The 19,439-nt window shown below is 45.0% G+C and overlaps 1 protein-coding gene across 6 annotated transcripts in view; it reads left to right on the forward strand.

Moving 5' to 3' along the window:
• Positions 1–19,439, forward strand: part of DGKD (diacylglycerol kinase delta) — an 84,279-nt gene that overhangs the window by 42,468 nt on the left and 22,372 nt on the right. For all 6 annotated transcript variants that reach the window (XM_050965255.1, XM_050965256.1, XM_050965259.1 and 3 more), the window contains 12 exons: positions 799–903; positions 1,703–1,835; positions 2,724–2,830; positions 3,555–3,680; positions 5,481–5,583; positions 6,101–6,263; positions 8,121–8,229; positions 9,015–9,154; positions 10,302–10,386; positions 11,050–11,144; positions 11,252–11,351; positions 11,508–11,781. In XM_050965255.1, the coding sequence (XP_050821212.1) occupies positions 799–903; positions 1,703–1,835; positions 2,724–2,830; positions 3,555–3,680; positions 5,481–5,583; positions 6,101–6,263; positions 8,121–8,229; positions 9,015–9,154; positions 10,302–10,386; positions 11,050–11,144; positions 11,252–11,351; positions 11,508–11,781 (1,540 nt within the window). The remainder of the gene's footprint in view (positions 1–798; positions 904–1,702; positions 1,836–2,723; positions 2,831–3,554; positions 3,681–5,480; positions 5,584–6,100; positions 6,264–8,120; positions 8,230–9,014; positions 9,155–10,301; positions 10,387–11,049; positions 11,145–11,251; positions 11,352–11,507; positions 11,782–19,439) is intronic.

A 19,439-nucleotide genomic window follows, 5' to 3' on the forward strand; every position in this document is an offset into this window, starting at 1 on the left:
TACACCAGAGTCCTGACTGGCTTCATATAACCTAGATCCAGAGCTTTGGCCTGGTGACTCCGTGAGAAGTTTATAAACTCCATGTGGCCGCAAAGCAGGTGGCCATGATGGAGGAAGCAGCAGGAGAGAAACCTCATGGAGTGGAAGGCCAGTAAGAGTGAGACAGTCAGTTGGGTTGCTTTGCAACTTTCACAGTCACTCGTGATGAAAGTGTGTATTGTTGTAGGACAGGATCATATCCTGGTTTTGAGGTTCTTAAGTAATAGAGAGTTGCAGCCTTAACTCCAGTGTGCCACATATTTTGCATAGGAATGTTAACTGGTAGAAGTTGGCATGTTGCCATGTAAACAAAAGAAAATAGAAATTGGTTTAATATTGTTCAAATTAATATGAAAAATTCCATCAATTTTTTTTTAAAAACCTCATGCAATATCCATGCAGTTAATATGTTGACATTGCTGATATATATATGATTCATTTCTGTATTGTGCTGTTCTTTGGATGACTCTCCAGTGCTTTTCTCAAACTCTAGTTATTAGTGAATTCAAGAGTCAGAGTAGGAACAAAAAACTCTTCAGCTCTGTAAAACCTACAGAAAAAGAGCATTGGCCTCAGAGGCAAGCAATACCATTAAAGTGTCATTGCTCTTTGCTCAGAGATACACAGCTGATTGCTGAGGCTGTCCTCAGAAGCAGTTTAATTTCATGTGATAAAGGTTGTTCTTATTCCATGTTCCCTGCTCTCTGTTCTTCCTAACAGCCCTGGGACTCACCGTAGTGATTTTCTCTGTCCTGTCAGGTTATCACCCCGTGTCGGAAGCTCATCCTCTGTGCAGATAACAGAAAAGAGATGGAAGATTGGATTGCAGCACTGAAGACTATACAGAACCGTGAGCATTTTGAGGTAATAGAAGAACCCTCTTATTTACCAGCTGCATTTTGTGCAGTTCCTCCCAAATAGCATCTGTTTACAGGCTTGACCCAGTGCCCATTAATGGGAGTCCTTTCATTGACTTCAGTGGGCATTGGATCAGATCTTATATACAAAACCTCCAAACTGCTGCCTGTGTACAGCTTCCTCTTACTGTGACTTTTGTACTCTGTACACTCCCCTCTTGGTGAGTGTTAGAACACTTACCACAGGATAGGTAGGTACAGAACACATACCTCGCACCCCTTGTCTTCAACTGCTTGGTGTCAGCCTACCACCATTGCCCTGACTTGTCACACCTGCTCAGGATTCAGCCTCTTGCAACTGCAGTGTAGCCAGGTGCTTGGTCTGTAGCAACCTAACTCCTTGTCCTTCTACGGCAGTGGCTCTCAAACTTTTTTACTGGTGACCCCTTTCGCATAGCAAGCCTCTGAGTATGACCCCCCCCATATAAATTAAAAACACTTTTTTATATATTTAACACCGTTATAAATGCTGGAGGCAAAGCGGGATTTGGGGTGGAGGTTGACAGCTCGCAACCCCCCATGTAATAACCTTGCGACTCCCTGAGGGGTCCCAACCCCCAGTTTGAGAAACCCTGTTCTACGTGCTTAGCCTGCCTAGTGTGTTAACTGCACAAAGCCTGCTCTCTCCCTACCCCCTAGAAAAGATTGTGCTGTTTTTGCCTTTTCTGTCTGTTATGTTTGAGTTTCTCTCTTAGGAAAACTCTCAACCTCCACCTTAAGGTTTACTGTCCTGTATTTATTTTAAGTCTACGCAGTACAGTATGGACCATTTCTCAGGGATGCATAACTGGTACGCCTGCTCACATGCTCGGCCAACGTACTGCAACGTGTGCCGGGAGGCATTATCTGGGGTCACATCGCATGGACTCTCATGTGAAGGTAAAAGCACTTTATTGTCTCTCACTCAGGGCATATTGCCAGAGTGACTTGTTACTGTATTCCAGAGATCATTTAAAACAATGGAACTGTTGTTCACTATCTACAGAATGGGCCAGAAGAAAAGTGACACCGAGCACTCAGAAAGCTACAGAGTATGTAAGAATGGAATTCTTATGGGCTCGATCCTACATTCCTTTTGCTCTCAGATTCCTGTTGGCTTCCTGGGGAATTTGCTGGGTGCATAACGAATGCAGGATCTGGTCCTTAGAGGGTTGTATGAAGATGACAGTGTGTGTAGTTTTAATTTTGGTTCTTACGTTGTTGGCTCTGGCAGTGGTGTGGTGAAGCACTTATTTTTCATCTGCCAAAATCATTTCTATAGAATATTAGAATTTTCCAGATCCAAAGTGTGAAAGTATCCGTTTTTGAAGAATCAAATTGAAAGTGTGTTTTTTATTATCCACAGCAGCAAGTGCATGTAAGTGTTTGAATCACAGGAGGTTAATCTTTGCTCAGCTTTGGCATAGGAGACATTTACAGCTTCTTGCAGCTCATACTTCTAGCGTGGAGAAGGTTACACCCATGGTGTATAAAGGGGTGCAGGCATATTTTACTGTACATATCATGTCATATTTAGCAAGGGGATAATTAACCCTTGTACAATCCAGTGGTGAAAATGAGGAGCAAGAGTTAGCAGTTAGAGCAAAATAGAGGTTTTTAACCAACTCAGTGCATTAAGCTCTGATAATTTTGCCATTGCTAACGAGGCAGAGGGTGCACTCTTTCGGAGCAGACATTTAAAGCTCTGTGTTTCACTGCTCAGTCAACCTTTATGCTCATACTGTATGTGTTCAGTGGCCGGATTAATTTATTTTTCTTCCTCTTTAGTATGCAAGTTTAAAGCTCACAAGCGGTGTGCTGTCCGGGCAACCAACAACTGCAAATGGACGACACTGGCGTCTATTGGGAAGGATATCATTGAAGATGAAGATGGGGTATGTATTGGCCTAGACCATGTCCCCTCTGGGTTGAATAGCTGGAACTGTGGAGTCTACTTTGCATATGTACCTCCACACATGCTGCTTTTGAGACGTCGGGATGGAACGACTGGAAACAGTTGAAGCCTTCTTTCCCCAAGTCCTGAGGTGGAAAAATTAGACAGAACTGCATGGCCCGGGGCTGGCAAATACTCTGTACAATTAACTGTCCTGTGGAAATAACCGACTTTGTCTTTAAATGCAAATGGTATGTAAAGCCACTTGGTGTCAGAAAGTGGTGTTCTTTATGAAAGAGCCTTCTGTTATTATTCATGTGTTATATTGATAGGATTCCATGATGGCCAGAGACATAACTCTAGAGTTATGAACCATCAGAACATGGTGCTTTGAGGTTGATTAGTTAAGGGTGTGGTTCCCAATGTCTCAGTCTTGGGAAAGGAAGGATGGTCCAGTGGTTAGGGCACTAGCCTAGGACTTGGGAGACCTGGATTCAAGTTCCTGCTCTGCCACAGACTTCCTTTGTGACTTTGGGTAAGTCACTTAGCCTATCTGCGCCTCAGTCCCATGTGAGTACTTAAGATCGATAAATAGGTGTTCCTAGAGATTGCCCTTGCTGGCCTCAAGCGTCACATCTGGGTGTGTCTCATTGCTACACCATGTCTTATATTCTTAGAGTTGTAGTCTGAAATCTCACAGTGGTCCCTCTGTGCTTGGTTTGCAGATTTCAATGCCACACCAGTGGCTGGAAGGAAACCTCCCCGTGAGTGCCAAATGCATGGTGTGCGATAAAACATGTGGCAGCGTTCTGCGCTTACAAGACTGGCGCTGCCTCTGGTGCAAAGCCATGGTAAGCTGAGTGAACGTGGTGTACCTCTGTGATAGTGTCATTTCCTCATTGCTCAGTGTACACCTGGCTGTGTGCTCTGTTACTGCTGTTTGTGTGAAGTGACAGTTCAGGCCAAGCTTTCATTCAAATGTATCCATGTTCTTCTCTATGTCATAGGTGGCCTGCAAAGGGTAAGAAGTAAGGCTTCTGCCTAGTTGCTTCACTGGGATGTGAATATATAAGGCCTGAAAAGCTTTTTCACACCAAAAATATTCTGGATTTTTTTCTGCCCGTGTGTTCCCTTAGAAATACCTGGATTGTCATATCTATCCATCATCCTTTTACCAGAGGTATTTGATGAAAGAATCTAAAGTGTAGAGGGCGTGTCCTTGGCCCTTAGCTGCAGTGGGTAGAGATGATGAATCTTTTACAAACCACTGTTTAGAGCTAAGTAGGTATTAACAGAAACAAACAACAAATCAGGGAGTTTTAAACCACTGCAATAAAAACCATTTCCCCTCCCAATTCAACAGGTTTCACTTGCTTAATATCTGTGACATCATAAATCCTGCTATTAAGGAAAAAAAGCAGTACATGAATTTCTCATGTTAAAAATAAACAACAGAAATTAAAAACAAAATATCCCTTATGCTGGGCTTTCTCCATACATCAGAAAGGAGCAAAAGGTCACTAACCTAATTTCTGTTTACCTGTGCAGGGCACTTTTTCACCCTCTTTTCTTTCTTATCTTACCCCACACCATGTCAGTTGCACCCACACTGTATATTTACCCTACTTCCTCCCTTCTCTCTGCTTTTCCATTCTCTGTGTTCCCTCTTTCAGTGCTCCTTTTTCTGTCCCAGTTTTTCATTTTATTCCTACTTTCTGGGTCCCCACTTGGGCCAAAATGTTGAAAACTGGGTGCCTGAAGTGAGACTTCTAAATCCAGATTTAGGCACCCAAGTGGCCTGATTTCCAAAAATGTTGAGCACCCAGCTGTTCCCACCGAGGTAGGTGAAGTTATACCGGGGATTAACTTGGCCCTGTGGGTCCCAACCTTGTTATCATGTGCTCTGAGTGCCAAGCGTCCATCTCGAAAGCAAAGGCAGCGTGTATAAACAGGAAGGGCTGAGGAAAGCTAAGAGAAGAGATGAATGCACTGTGAACCCAGTTTGCTGCATGGGGTGTATCTATACTGCAGCTAGGAGTGATCTGCCTAGCCCAGGTAGACAGACTCTCATTAGAAGAGCTCGAGCTGTCCTGCTAAAAATAGCACTGTGGACACTGCGCTCCTGCAGAGACTTGGACTAGGCAAAAGAGCTTGAACCCAAGGGATCAGTGTGCTTGAAAATCTAAGCTGCAACATCCGCAGTGCTAATTTTAGCACACTAGCTCAAGCCCTGCTAGCATGAGTTTTGCTCTCAGCTGAAGGGTAGACATACCCTTGGGTTTGTCTACTCAGGAAAGTTAAGACAGTTAACTAAAGGTGTGAAGTTAATGTGCATAAGTGAAAATGCTTTAAACCTGTGTTTAATGTAGCTTATGAATTAAGGCAGCTTTGCTTCTGAATTTGAGTGTCCACTTCAGTTTATGTACATTAACTTCACGCATGTAGTTAAGTGGCCTAAATCCTCAAGTAGACAAGCCTTTAGATCGCTTTCTTTAAAATCTCTTTGGTCACTTCATACTGTTGATTCTCGTTTCTTTGGATGCCCTCCCTCTTTCCTGGCTGTTCAAGTCCTCTTTTTAAAGTGGGATGTGTTTCTGCATTGTGGAATAGGATTTAGAAGGAGCTGGCTGAATACAGTTTTATTATTTTAGGTACACACAACCTGTAAAGACTTGTTACCAACTAAGTGCCCCCTTGGCCTCTGTAAAGTATCTGTCATCCCTCCCACGGCTCTGAACAGCATTGATTCAGATGGTAAGTATCCACTAATATCTTCCCCTCTCTCTTTCAGCTGCAGGCCTTTCAACTAGATATTTTTACTCCAAGGTCCTAAAATGACTTCTGCTAAAATTTCAAGTAAAACCCAAACTGGAGGTTTTGACTGAAGCATGAGAATGAATGATCTTATCAGTATTGAGTTCCTTGGGCTGTTTATTTTGATATTGCATTCAGTTTATTTGCTGTTGCCGCCAAAGTTTGCTGCAGCTATTGTTGTTCATACTGCAAAATGCAATTTTGGGGAGATGGGGAAGCTGGCAATTCAAGCATCTGGCTAGAAGAACTGCAACATTTGACCTCATGATTGGTGGAAGGTGGTTCGTGCTGGATTCAGTGCTGTGTCCATTTGGCATTTACTCTGAATGTCAGCACCTCAGAGAAAGAATTAACTTCTTCATCCCTGTGCTTGGAGAACGTTACTGTTAGGTGGGTTCTTTCTTTGCCCCTCCCCTAGTGCAGCTTCACCTTTTCTGTGTTCCTTCTTCCCATTCAGGGTTCTGGAAAGCCACTTGCCCCCCATCCTGCACAAGCCCCTTGCTGGTCTTTGTCAACTCAAAAAGTGGAGACAACCAGGGTGTCAAATTCCTAAGAAGATTCAAACAGCTGCTGAATCCAGCACAGGTCTTTGATCTTATGAATGGAGGACCTCACCTTGGGTAGGGAAATATTCTCTGGATGAGCAGATTCCTTGTAAATATCAAAGAAACAGCAATGATTAACTCTTTGATTTGAAATCTCTCTCTCTCTCTTCCCGCCCCCACTCAAAAAAAAAAAAAATCTAGCAAGAGGGTGGAGGGGCTTTCCCTAGCTGTTATTGAGTTAGTGATCAGCCAAAACCATATGTTTATGTTGAAATATGTTATTTCCATTCTCCAATAACTGCAAAACAGCTGAAGGATTTCCCTGAGATTCCAGAAGCTCCCCTCTGGGATGAGACCAGGCATGGAAAGCTTCAGCCCCAAAAAGCAAGTTATGTGAAGACAGGCTTCTAAGAGCCATCCTGATCTAACTATTACTGTTGCATTTGCTATGATGAGAAACAGGATATTGTAGATGGCACTTGGATGCTGTCAAAGTGAGCTGTATAGAAATAGCTGCAAATAAAAATTACATCCATGGAATAAACTTTGACCTCCACCCTGACCACTAAGTCATTGCTCCTAGGCTGTTTCTAACATCTCGAGCCTCGTTCACATGGGAGAATGTCTTTTTAAAGAAAAAAAGCCCATCACACGTTTCCTTTTCTATTCCTTCAATATGGCTTTAGTAAAAGCAGGAATTTCAAACCGTACTAAGTTGGGGTCTGAAATCAGGCAGCATCCACTCCTGGACCATGACCATTTTAAAATCTAATAGCTCGTGGACTATTGTAGCTACCATAGACATTTTGTTCACCTTAGCAGGTTGCAAGATAGTGGACCAGAAAACTGAAGCATCCTGATTGATGGAAAAGTTATATTAGATCATTTTTAGAGGATTATAAAATTAAATAATACTAGTTATTTCCTCTCTCTACCTGTATGGTTGAATTTGTGGTACTAAGGCACATGTTTTCAGCGGGGAGGGATATTACATATAGTATCAAATAATTTTATCAAATTTTTAAAATTGCTTTTTTTTAGAAAAAGAAAGTGGCAATAATAAAATAAATGGTGGTGTGGTATAATGTTCGCTGAGTAATTTCAAACTCATGCCAATCAAACTGTGCACCACAAAATGCCATCATCTATGAGAGCTTTTTCTCAATGCGGTGGTGATTGCTTTCAGTAATATGATTTTTCTGTAGTGCAGTAGCAAATTTATTTAGTACAGGCAATACCCTTAGATGCTTTACAGTAAGAACCACAGACAGCTTTTAAAAATGGTTGATTTTTAGGCCTAATATTCTGAACAGTGTCCATACTAGCCCAGATGAATGAGAAAGTTACACTTTTCTTGGTGGTGAGTTGTTTTCCTGGTTGCAAAGCAGACAAGGCAGCAGAGCAATGATTTGCAGAGTGCCTTTGTGAGAGAATTGTTAGGTTTAGTCTGTTCCTGAACATTTGCATATACTGAATCCCCATTCTTGCAGTCTTTCTTTAATTGGCATGGCCCTGAATATGGAGGCATTGAATTCAGAACAATCCAAGCCATGACAAATAACCTAACTGTATACAGAACACCAAAAATCTGCAGACAGGTATTAATTCAGCAGATTATCAACTACCAAATATTTGTTTCCTCTGCTGTTGAGAGTAAAGTAGGCTGATGCAGAAGTGGAGTGCCCTGGTATAGATTCTCCATTCTGTACAGTGAATAGATATGAACATTGCACATAGCTGTATTTATACTTCCTTTTTACAATGAAGAATTCAAATTCACCTGAAATCTAGCAGTGACTTGTGTTCATTGAAAAAAACAGCCTAGTCAAAGCTACCCAGCAAAGTTTGTAACCCAGATTGAAATAGCTAATCACTCTTGTTTCTTTAGTAACACATTATTCTTCCCATCTGTTTTTTGTTTTCCTCCTGTAGTTTACGTTTATTCCAGAAATTTGACACTTTCCGGATTCTGGTTTGTGGTGGGGATGGAAGTGTTGGATGGGTTCTGTCCGAAATTGACAGCCTCAATCTTCACAAACAGGTACCTGCCCACAGGGCTTGTCCATGTGTTAGCATGAAGAACAGACAACCACGGGTGAAGAGGACTCTGATCAGACAGAAATACAGTTGTGCCAGGAGTGAAGCAACTAAAAGCTTCCTGTAGCTGGTGCTCCTGCATTAACTTCTGCTGAATGGGGCCGGGCACTACACTAACAATGATACCCCTCACTGTCAGTCCTCCTACACAGTTCCCTCCTGTGACAGCCAGGTATTGGAGTAGCTTTGAGCGTTCGCTCGGCCTGTGCTCCTACACCATTCCCTACATAGATTTCTCCCGGAAGAGAGCTGGGTCTAGCTCCCAAAAGGCCAGCGCTCCTACTCCAGTCCCTTTAGTAATTTTAGGAGAGGGTGTGAGTCCCTTTGGTATCAGAGTCCAGGAATAGCTAAATACTTTCCCAAAGTAAGTGTTCTGTGTGTTGTATTAATTCTGGAGATTTTCCTGGAGATCCCTGTGCCATTTCATTAGGAAATGCAACAGCACCACCTGGTGTAAAATGAGAATATTGAGCTCTGCCCAGCTGTTGAGGTTTTCTTTGTAGTGAATAGGTCAGGAGTATCATTGGAATCTACTCTTCTCTTGATTCACAGCTTCTTCTGGTTGTGGTCAGTCCTAGCTGGCATCCTCTTTATCTTATGTCTAGTTTTCTCTCAGAGATTGATCTAGGTTGGGAATCAGTGAGGTTCTTCTCAGTGTTATTTTTGGATGGATGGGGCTTGCATTTTCTCTTTTGGATATCCATATTGGTTTCTTTTCTCCTGGTGCAGTGCCAGTTGGGAGTGCTTCCCCTGGGTACAGGAAATGATCTTGCCCGGGTGCTAGGCTGGGGATCTGCATGTGATGACGACACCCAGTTACCACAGATCCTGGAGAAGCTGGAGAGGGCCAGTACCAAAATGCTGGACAGGTGAGTGTCTGCCCAACCACACATTCACATCTCTGACTCAAGTTCTGCCACCGGAGTGTGCGCTAAGCTCTGTTCGGAGACATCAGCCTGCCAGGACAGTCATACTGTTCCTGACTATTATTTGCCTGAATTACTGACTAGTTTCACCAGTGGTTCCCCATTATAATCCTGCCCCCAGTTATCAGGGCGAAGCAGTCTTACATTGCTTATTACCCCTGCAGAATAATCGCTCCAAGGAGATATTGTGCAATATAGAAGTGACTAGTTACACCTGGCAGGAGAGAGGCAGAGGCGTCCCCTTACTGCCCAGAGTTACACATGCATCAGTGATGATTGTAAAATGAGTTTGGTGGTTTCAACGTAGTCCCAAACCACTACACAGTTTGGTATGGAAGATCAGAGGAGATCTAAGGCTGCAATAAACTCATAGTAGTTAGATATGGCAAGGATGTTATGTCACTTTGTACATCCGCTTCCCTATCCCCCAGTATAGTCTTGAGCATTATGTCATGTCTAGAAGTTGGGTGATGGAGTTCGAAAGCATAGTGAAATTGACACGATCTACAATCTCTGTACTCCAGAAATCTTCTCAGTGTAACTTGGCTGCATTACAGTCTGTGATTTTTCCATCAGGTGTTCACTCAGCATTTGAAATAGCTATTTCATGTCTGAATCAAAAAGTAAAACTGAAAGCTGAAGTGGACATCTGTACTGCTAGTGTTTATTTCTAGATCAAGCTGACACTTAAAAAATATGTCTGCAGCAGCCTTTGAGAGTTGCACCATGGAAATTCTCATAGCAAAACCTGCAGTTTTTTTCTGTTAGAGAAGGTGAGGGTAGTGAATAGGGAATACTAGGGACGTGGGGATGGAAAGGGATGTTTGTTTGGAGGGTATCACTCCTTCACTTCCCCCAGTTCAAACCCCTTTACAGGTGACATGCTGTGACACTAAGCACCTCTGTATGTGACACATGCATCTATAGGAATGCAGTCTTTTTTTAATTCTGAATGTTCATGTGCATAGCCTTTCATTCAGGTCATATAAAAAGCCCTTTCATTCTGTCTTAGTCCCCGGTTGTTTGTATTTCTCATGGCAAGGAAGCCATCAGCTTGGTAGTAATAGTTGCAATGGTTTTATTTCAATAGGTGGAGCATCATGGTGTATGAAACCAAACTCCCTCGTCAGTCATCGACTTCCATGGTCACTGAAGATTTCAGTGATGATTCTGAGGTACTTAGCCAGCTGCAAAGGGCTAAAGACTGGGAGGGGATTCAGCAGCGGATGGGCTCAAACCAGACAAGGGAGCGGGCTATGGAGAAGAGAATTTAAATGAAGTGGGCATGGGCTCTACATCAGAGGGGTGACCTGCTGTAGAGGAGGATGGGAACTGGGCTAACGAAAGCAATAGACTCCTGAGGAGGCATGATAGAAGATAGGTTACTGCAGAAATGGGGAGGCTTCCATATTAGGCAAGTGAAGGGCTGTAGAAGAAGACAAGTTGGATTGGAAATTATATTGGCTTTTCCGTAAACTGCCATACAAGCTGGCATGCTATAGAAGCTGCTGAAAACTGCACAACATTCTCAGAATCATAAAAAACAGTGTTATCTATTCCCAAGTGGATAGTCCTGAGCCCCAACTCTGTACCACATTGACAAGCTGGTAGAAATTCGTTTCCTGATCAGGTGGTCACGCCAGACCAGTAACTGTGATCTGTACCATAGAGCTCTCAGAGGAAACCCAAAGAAAATAGAGTGAATAGAAATCATGGACCTGCACCTTAGAGAGCACTATAGGAAGTCCAAGTGTAACACAGCATATGGTAACCCTGGCCATGGGCCTAGGTGCACCATGAGTACAGTAATCTAACAGCTTGTTTCTGGCTGTCACCAGGTGCAGAAGATTCTCTTCTATGAAGACTCTGTGGCTGCTCATTTGTCCAAAATCTTGACTTCTGACCAACACTCTGTGGTTATTTCCTCAGCCAAGTGAGTATGTCCAGAAGAGCCCATTGCAGGGGATCAAGGGGGAAACGTCACCCTGAGAATGGTGGGCAAACCTGTGAATGACTGTCTTGCCTGCCTCCTTTGCCTAGGGTGCTTTGTGAGACAGTGAAGGATTTTGTGGCTCGAGTAGGGAAGGCCTACGAGAAAGCGACGGAAAGCTCGGAGGAGTCGGAGGTCATGGCCAGGAAGGTATGTTGGGAAAAGAGCACTTCAAATGTAGAAAGGAATGGGAGAAAACCACTCTGCTGTCAGAGAGACCCAGCTGGCGCGTGTACAGCAGCAATCCAACAGGCTGCCGAGTTCCACTGGTATGGTTGTGCACAAACCTTCTGCTTTAACCTGCAGTGCTCTGTCCTGAAGGAGAAGCTGGACTCCCTTTTGAAGACATTAAATGATGAATCTCAAGCCTCTTCATCTCTGTCAAACCCACCTCCCACCATTGCAGAGGAGACAGAAGATGGTGATGGATCTGGCAGTGCTTGTGATTCTTCTAGTGACCACTCCATGGGATCATCATGCACTGCCCGTCCCCAGATATTCCGGCCTAGGGAGCAGCTAATGTTGAGAGCCAACAGCCTGAAAAAAGCCATTCGTCAGATTATAGAGCATGCAGAAAAAGGTAAGAGGTGGGGGATCCTGCCTGCAGTTCATTGTCTGCTCTCGGGACATGTACACTGCCTTTACTCCAGGGAGGAGCAGGATTCATGATTTAACCACAACATTCCTGAGCTGTATGACAATCTTCCAGTAAGCCTGTATGCATTTTTCCCCATACAAAGAAGGGTTCCTACAGGATTGACCTTCCACCCCTAGTCCGCCAGTTAGAAAATCTTTGCCATCATATGGCTTTTCAGTGCTATTCTCAGTCTGGACCCAGTTAAAGGGCCCACATCAGAGGCATATAGTAAGAGTCCTAGCCTCTCCATCTTCATATCACACAGTAGGACCCATCTCTTCAGTAAAGCATTCCCTAAAGAATCAGAACAGAACCAAACCTGGCAGCTTGGCACCTCCTCCGTCTCTTCTGACTTAGCATTTCTCCCTCTGGTGGTGGTGGGGACTGGGGGAAATCAGCACCGCCTGGACAGCGTTTGTCTTTCCTCTCAGGGTTATTTATCAGTATTGCCAAGGCAGGCCTCGGGGCCAGCCCAAGGAGCACTTCTCCACTGAATAAAAGAAACAAATTCACAACACAAAATAAAAGAGGGATACCTTTCCCTGCCCCCTCTCTGTGGGTTGGGGGTGTTGTCCTGTTGTTGGCCCCAGAGTGCCAGTCCTTCTCCTAAACAGGCAGTCAGGTTGGTTGTTTTCCCCCATAGGGAGGTGAGTAGCCTCTCACCCTAGAGAAGTCTTTATCCCTGCTGCCACTGGCCCTGCAGCAGCTTGTTTCCCCTTCCACCGCCCCCCAGAGGTTTTGAAAAGTTGCAGGCAGCCCTTAATTGTATCCATGTGTCCCTAGTTGACCTGAGGTAACCTCTATTCAGCTTGTAGGGAAGGTCCTTTATCATTCATGGGCTAAAATACCTGCCTTCCATCATTCTCTTACAGCTGTGCTGGCTGACTTGATCGCACAGCACACTCCAAGGTAGAAGGCAACAATTAAATCAAAGAGTAGAGTGGCAAATTGGCTGGCCTGCTGTTTTACGCAACCTGTGTACAATGTGTAAATACTCCAAGGGGAGGTGCTTTAAAAATACTTTAGATAGATTGGATCCAAAACCTAACATCATGGTTGGCTTTTAACTGGCACCTGGACTGACTGTTTCATACTCATTAGACCTACTGTGTGCTCACTGGCCCTTTGTGGCCCAGCTCCAGTGGAACATGCCAGCTGCCATGACTGTGACCCATTCCCCTCTCCGTGCCTCCCCTCAGCTGCAAGTCCCAGTCCCTTCAAAAGTGTCAAGCAGGAAATCCTGGTTGAACTGAGAAGGAAGTATGTATTGGTGTGTTACAGAAGGGAGACAAAAACGTAGAAGTCAGAGATTTAAAATCTCTGCACACCTAAATGAGTACAACTGTAAGCAACCTTAAACTTGGCACTAAGCCTGAAGTTGCAAATCATTGAAATATTACCTGGATTTACAACAGTGTAGTAGTCTGGGTGATCGCTGTCCTTTGTCAGAGAAACAAGAACTGATGCGGAGAGGTTGTGTCTGTGAAAGAACAAGCCTGTTAGTTCCATCCAGAGGAGGTTTTGGCTTCTCCAAGTAATACATAAGAATTTGACTTCACCATCCCTTGAACAAACAAGTTCCATTGCGTTTTGTGAACAAATTTGATTAAGTCCTCTGTGCCGTTTCGTTTCCAAACACACACATTTAATTCCTTCCTTCCTTTTTATTGGTTTATGCCCAGGACCTCTCTTTTCTCCACATGATACTAATGTTGGTGATCACTTCAAGTGTCCTATTTTATTGTCACGATCTGGGCTGAGCAAACAGAAATCTGACATGCATATCAGTTAGCATCTTTCTGTTTGGCTAGCAATTCCGGGAAACTCATGCAAGTAAAAGCAGGTCCTTTATTTGTAGCATAGCTCAAATTAGAAATAGGTCCTTAGGTAGTATACATACAGTTATGGCAAGCATTAAAGTTGGACACATTTTTTCACAGTCCATCAAAGCTCTCTTGATCGTGGTCTCAGCAGAGAGACCAAGAAATGGGTGGGCCTGGAGACTGAAGTACCCTCACCCCAACAGTTGAGTCCTCCAGGTCAGAGCTGACTCATGTTAAACGGTGTGGGAAAGTCTGCATTTTCACTGCCATTCATTGATAGATGAATTCAGTGCCGTCAGAGCCCTCATCCTACTGTCATTTAAGTCAGAGAGAGATTTGTCATTAACATCAATAGGTGCTGAATCAGGCTCATAATTTGGTATCTTTCATGAAAACTAGTGTGTTTTGGTTTTTTTTAAGCAAGGATGTCAAAAACAGATAGTTAAGGGTTAATGTCTCTTTTACCTGTAAAGGGTTAAGAAGCTCAGTAAACCTGGCTGACACCTGACCAGAGGACCAATGGGGGGACAAGATACTTTCAAATCTTGGTGGAGGGAAGTCTTTGTTTGTGCTCTTTGTTTTGGGTGTTGTTCGCTCTTGGGACTAAGAGGGACCAAACGTCAGTCCAGGCTCTCCAAATCTTTCTGAATCAGTCTCTCATGTTTCTCTCCTTTCTAGCTGCTTGGGAAGCAGCCTGAAGGCAGAGGTGTTAAGTTTTTTTAACAAGGGTCTTTGTTAAGAGGAGGCTTCAAGCTGTGAGCAAGCAGCCAGCAAAAGGAATTTACAAGGTGAATTGTTTTCTTTCTTTCTACCTCTCGGGTATAGCTAGTTAAAAAGTCTCTGTTAACCAAGCAGCCCTGAGCTGAGTACATCCCAGCTTCAGTGAACTGCAGAGGGGTGTAGCCAGCACCAGAAAGCAGGAAAATTAGTACCAGTGGAGCAACTAACAAGCTAGAGCTGGCTAAGCTGGACGCAACAGAGAAAGACAACGAACATAAGAGACAGATGGAACTAAAACAATTAGAAATAGCCAGAGAAGAGGCTGCCCACAAAAGAGCTATGGAGGAGAAAGAGAAAAGAAAGCCAAAGAGGCTGACCACCGGAGAGCTATGGAGATGAAACAAAAAGAAATGGAGATCCAGAGGGAGGCCCACCAGCAGGCCCTGGAATCAGCAAGGGCTAAGCCAGATATACCAGCCAACCCTAACAACCCTTCTCCAGGTACTGTTTCCCATCCCAGAAAATTCCACACCTACAGGGCAGGTGATGATACTGAGGCCTTCTTAGAAAATTTCGAAAGAACCTGTCATAGGTACAGCATCCCTACAGACCAGTACATGATAGAGCTGAGGCCACAGCTCAGTGGACCCTTAACAGAGGTGGCGGCTGAAATGCCTAAGGAACACATGAACGATTATAACCTTTTTCAAACCAAGGCCAGAATCAGAATGGGGTTAACACCTGAGTATGCCTGTCGGTGGTTCAGAGCCCTAAGGTGGAAACCAGATGTGTCGTTTATCCAACACACCTGCCACATTGGAAAGAATTGGGATGCCTGGATATCAGGAGCAAATGCTAAATCTCTGGACGAGCTGTCCTTCCTAATGCGAATGGAGCAGTTCTTAGAGGGTGTTCCTGAGGAAATAGAAAGGTACATCCTAGATGGGAAATCCAAAACTGTAACCGAGGTGGGGAAGATTGGAGCCAGATGGGTGGAAGTGGCAGAAAAGAAAAAAACTACTAGAAGTGGGAGCGAATATCAGAGGGGGCAAACCGAAAATAAAGCCTATCACCGGGGACAACCCAAGACCCCACCTACAACCCAAGGAAAGCCCCAGACACCCTGTTGTCCCACCACCAGTCTCCAGCAACCCACCTCGACCCAGTGACCAATCAGCTGGGCGATGTTTTAAATGTAATGAACTGGGACATGTAAAGGCCCACTGCCCCAAGAACCCCAACCGAGTACAGTTCATTACACCACAATCACACCAAAGACCCCCAGGCACAGATGCCTCTCAAATACCCTCGGAGCGAAGGGAAACCTTGAGAATGGGCGGAAAGAAGGTTATCGCGGTGAGAGACACTGGGGCATAAGTGTCAGCTATCCACCAATCCTTAGTGGACCCCAAATCCATCAACCCAGAGGCCCAAGTGACAATTCACCCATTCATGTCAAAATCTCTAAACTTGCCTACAGCTGAGTTGTCTATCCAGTACAAAGGCTGGGCAGGAATGTGGACTTTTGCAGTCTGACAATTATCCCAACTCCATGCTACTGGGGGAAGACTTGGCCAACCATGTGAAGCTGGCCAAGAGGGTGGGAATGGTCTCACACAGCCAGGCCAAGCAAGCTTCCACACCCATCCCTGTTCCTGAGCCGTCCACAAGGGCCCCATCTGTGTTACCAGAGACCCAGACAGAGGTGGTAGAACCGAATCCCCTGCCAACGACTGCAACAACCATAGTGCATCCAGTCCCAGAACCGGAAGTGGAAACCAACCAGCACCAGAACCGTTGCCAGCACTGACTCCACCGCTTGCAAACCCATCTACAACTCCAACGCCAGAGGGCACCAGCAGGCCTGAACTGGCAGAAGCAGCAGACAACCCTACCCAAGAGGCTCAGCCAGAGCCTGAAATATCACATAGTGCACCAGCGGAAAGCAGTTCACAATCAACGAAAACAACCCCATCACCTACATCGCTTCCAGAGGGAGCCCAAGTCCACAGTCTAAGGAGGAACTGATGTCTCCAGCCTCAAGGGAACAGTTCCAGGCTGAACAGGAAGCAGATGACAGCCTTCAGAAAGCTTGGGGGGGCGGCACGGAGCACCCAACCGCCTCTCAGCTCTTCTAACCGATCCCGGTTTGTTGTAGAACAAGGACTTTTATACAAGAAGACTCTTTCTGGTGGACACCAGGAAGACTGGCGTCCTCAAAGACAGTTGGTAGTCCCAACTAAGTACCGGGTAAAGCTCTTGAGTTTAGCTCATGATCATCCCAGTGGCCATTCTGGGTTGAATAGAACCAAAGACCGACTGGGGAAGTCCTTCCACTGGGAGGGAATGGGCAAGGACGTTGCTAATTATGTCCGGTCTTGTGAGGTGTGCCAACGAGTGGGAAAGCCCCAAGACCAGGTCAAAGCCCCTCTCCAGCCACTCCCCATAATTGAGGTCCCATTTCAGCGAGTAGCTGTGGATATTCTGGGTCCTTTCCCAAAAAAGACCCCCAGAGGAAAGCAGTATATACTGACTTTCATGGACTTTGCTACCCGATGGCTGGAAGCAGTAGCTCTAAGCAACACCAGGGCTAAAACTGTGTGCCAGGCCTTAGCAGACATTTATGCCAGGGTAGGTTGGCCCTCCGACATCCTTACAGATTCGGGAACTAATTTCCTGGCAGGGACCATGAAAAATCTGTGGAAAGCTCATGGGGTGAATCACTTGGTTGCCACCCCTTGCCACCATCAAACCAATGGCCTGGTGGAGAGATTTAATGGAACTTTGGGGGCCATGATACATAAATTCATCAATGAACACTCCAATGATTGGGACCTAGTGTTGCAGCAGTTGCTTTTTGCTTACAGGGCTGTACCACATCCCAGTTTAGGGTTTTCACTATTCGAACTTGTGTATGGCCATGAGGTTAAGGGGTCATTACAGTTGGTGAAGCAGCAATGGGAGGGGTTTACGCCTTCTCCAGGAACTAACATTCTAGACTTTGTAAGCAACCTACAAAGCACCCTCCGACACTCTTTAGCCCTTGCTAAAGAAAACCTAAAGGATGCTCAAGAAGAGCAAAAGACCTGGTATGATAAACATACCAGAGAGCGTTCCTTCAAAGTAGGGGACCAGGTTATGGTCTTGAAGGCGCAACAGGCCCATAAGATGGAAGCATCATGGGAAGGGCCCTTCACGGTCCAAGAGCGCCTAGGAGCTGTTAACTATCTCATAGCATTCCCCACCTCAACCCTAAAGCCTAAAGTGTACCATGTTAATTCTCTAAAGCCCTTTTATTCCAGAGACTTAAAGGTATGTCAGTTTACAGCCCAGGGAGGAGATGACGCTGAGTGGCCTGAAGGTGTCTAGTACAAAGGAAAAAATGACAATGGCGTGGAAGAGGTGAACCTCTCCACAACTCTGGAACGTCTGCAGCGGCAACAGATCAAGGAGCTGTGCACTAGCTTCACCCCAGTGTTCTCAGCCACCCCAGGATGGACCGAACGGGCATACCACTCCATTGACACAGGTAATGCTCGCCCAATTAGAACCCCACCCTACAGGGTGTCTCCTCATGCCCAAGCTGCTATAGAACGGGAGATCCAAAGCATGCTACAGATGGGTATAATCCGCCCCTCTAACAGTGCATGGGCATCTCCAGTGGTTCTAGTTCCCAAACCAGATGGGGAAATACGCTTTTGCGTGGACTACCGTAAGCTAAATGCTGTAACTGGTCCCGACAACTATCCAATGCCACACACCGATGAGCTATTGGAGAAATTGGGACATGCCCAGTTCATCTCTACATTAGACTTAACCAAGGGGTACTCTCAAGTACCGCTAGATGAACCTGCCAAGGAGAGGTCAGCATTCGTCACCCATGCGGGGGTGTATGAATTTAATGTGCTTCCTTTCGGGCTGCAAAATGCACCCGTCTCCTTCTGAAGACTTGTAGATGGTCTCCTAGCAGGATTGGGAGAATCTGCAGTTGTCTACCTCGATGATGTGGCCATTTTTTCTGATTCGTGGGCAGAACACCTGGAACACTTCGAAAAAGTCTTCAAGCGCATCAGGCAGGCAGGACTAACTGTTAAGGCTAAAAAGTGTCAAATAGGCCAAAACAGAGTGACTTACCTTGGACACCAGGTGGGTCAAGGAACAATAAATCCCCTACAGGCCAAGGTGGATGCTATCCAAAAGTGGCCTGTCCCAAAGTCAAAGAAACAGGTCCAATCCTTTTTAGGCTTGGCCGGATATTACAGGCGATTTGTACCACACTACAGCCAAATTGCTGCCCCACTAACAGACCTGACCAGAAAAACTCAGCCCAATTCAGTTAAGTGGACTGATGAGTGTCAGAAGGCCTTTAACCAGCTTAAGGCAACACTCATGTCTGACCCTGTGTTAAGAGCCCCAGACTTTGACAAACCATTCCTAGTAACCACAGATGCGTCTGAGCGTGATGTAGGAGCAGTTTTAATGCAGGAAGGACCGGATCAAGAATTTCATCCTGTCGTGTTTCTCAGCAAGAAACTGTCTAAGAGGGAAAGCCACTGGTCAATCTGTGAAAAAGAATGCTACGCCATTGTGTATGCCCTGGAAAAACTACGCCCATAAGTTTGGGGACGGCATTTCCAGCTACAAACCGACCATGCTGCGCTAAAGTGGCTTCATACTGCCAAGGGAAACAACAAAAAACTTCTTCGATGGAGTTTAGTGCTCCAAGATCTTGATTTTGAAATTCATCACATTTCGGGAGCTTCTAACTAAGTAGCTTATGCATTCTCCTGTGAAAGTTTCCCAGAATCCACTGGTTAAAAATTGTCCTTGAAATGTGGAAAATCTTGTAGTCTTACATAATTAGTAGTATATGTAAAGGTGCATGTGTTTTATTAATCTGTTTATTCTAAAATTCTAGGAAGAAATCACTGCCAATGTGGTTCCACACTGTCTGAGATTTGAGGGGCGTGTCATAAACAGATAGTTAAGGGTTAATGTCTCTTTTACCTGTAAAGGGTTACAGAAGCTCAGGCCTTGTCTACATCTAAAATTTTGCAG

Source organism: Gopherus flavomarginatus, chromosome 8 (assembly GCF_025201925.1).
Source record: "Gopherus flavomarginatus isolate rGopFla2 chromosome 8, rGopFla2.mat.asm, whole genome shotgun sequence".
Classification (NCBI taxonomy): domain Eukaryota; kingdom Metazoa; phylum Chordata; order Testudines; family Testudinidae; genus Gopherus; species Gopherus flavomarginatus.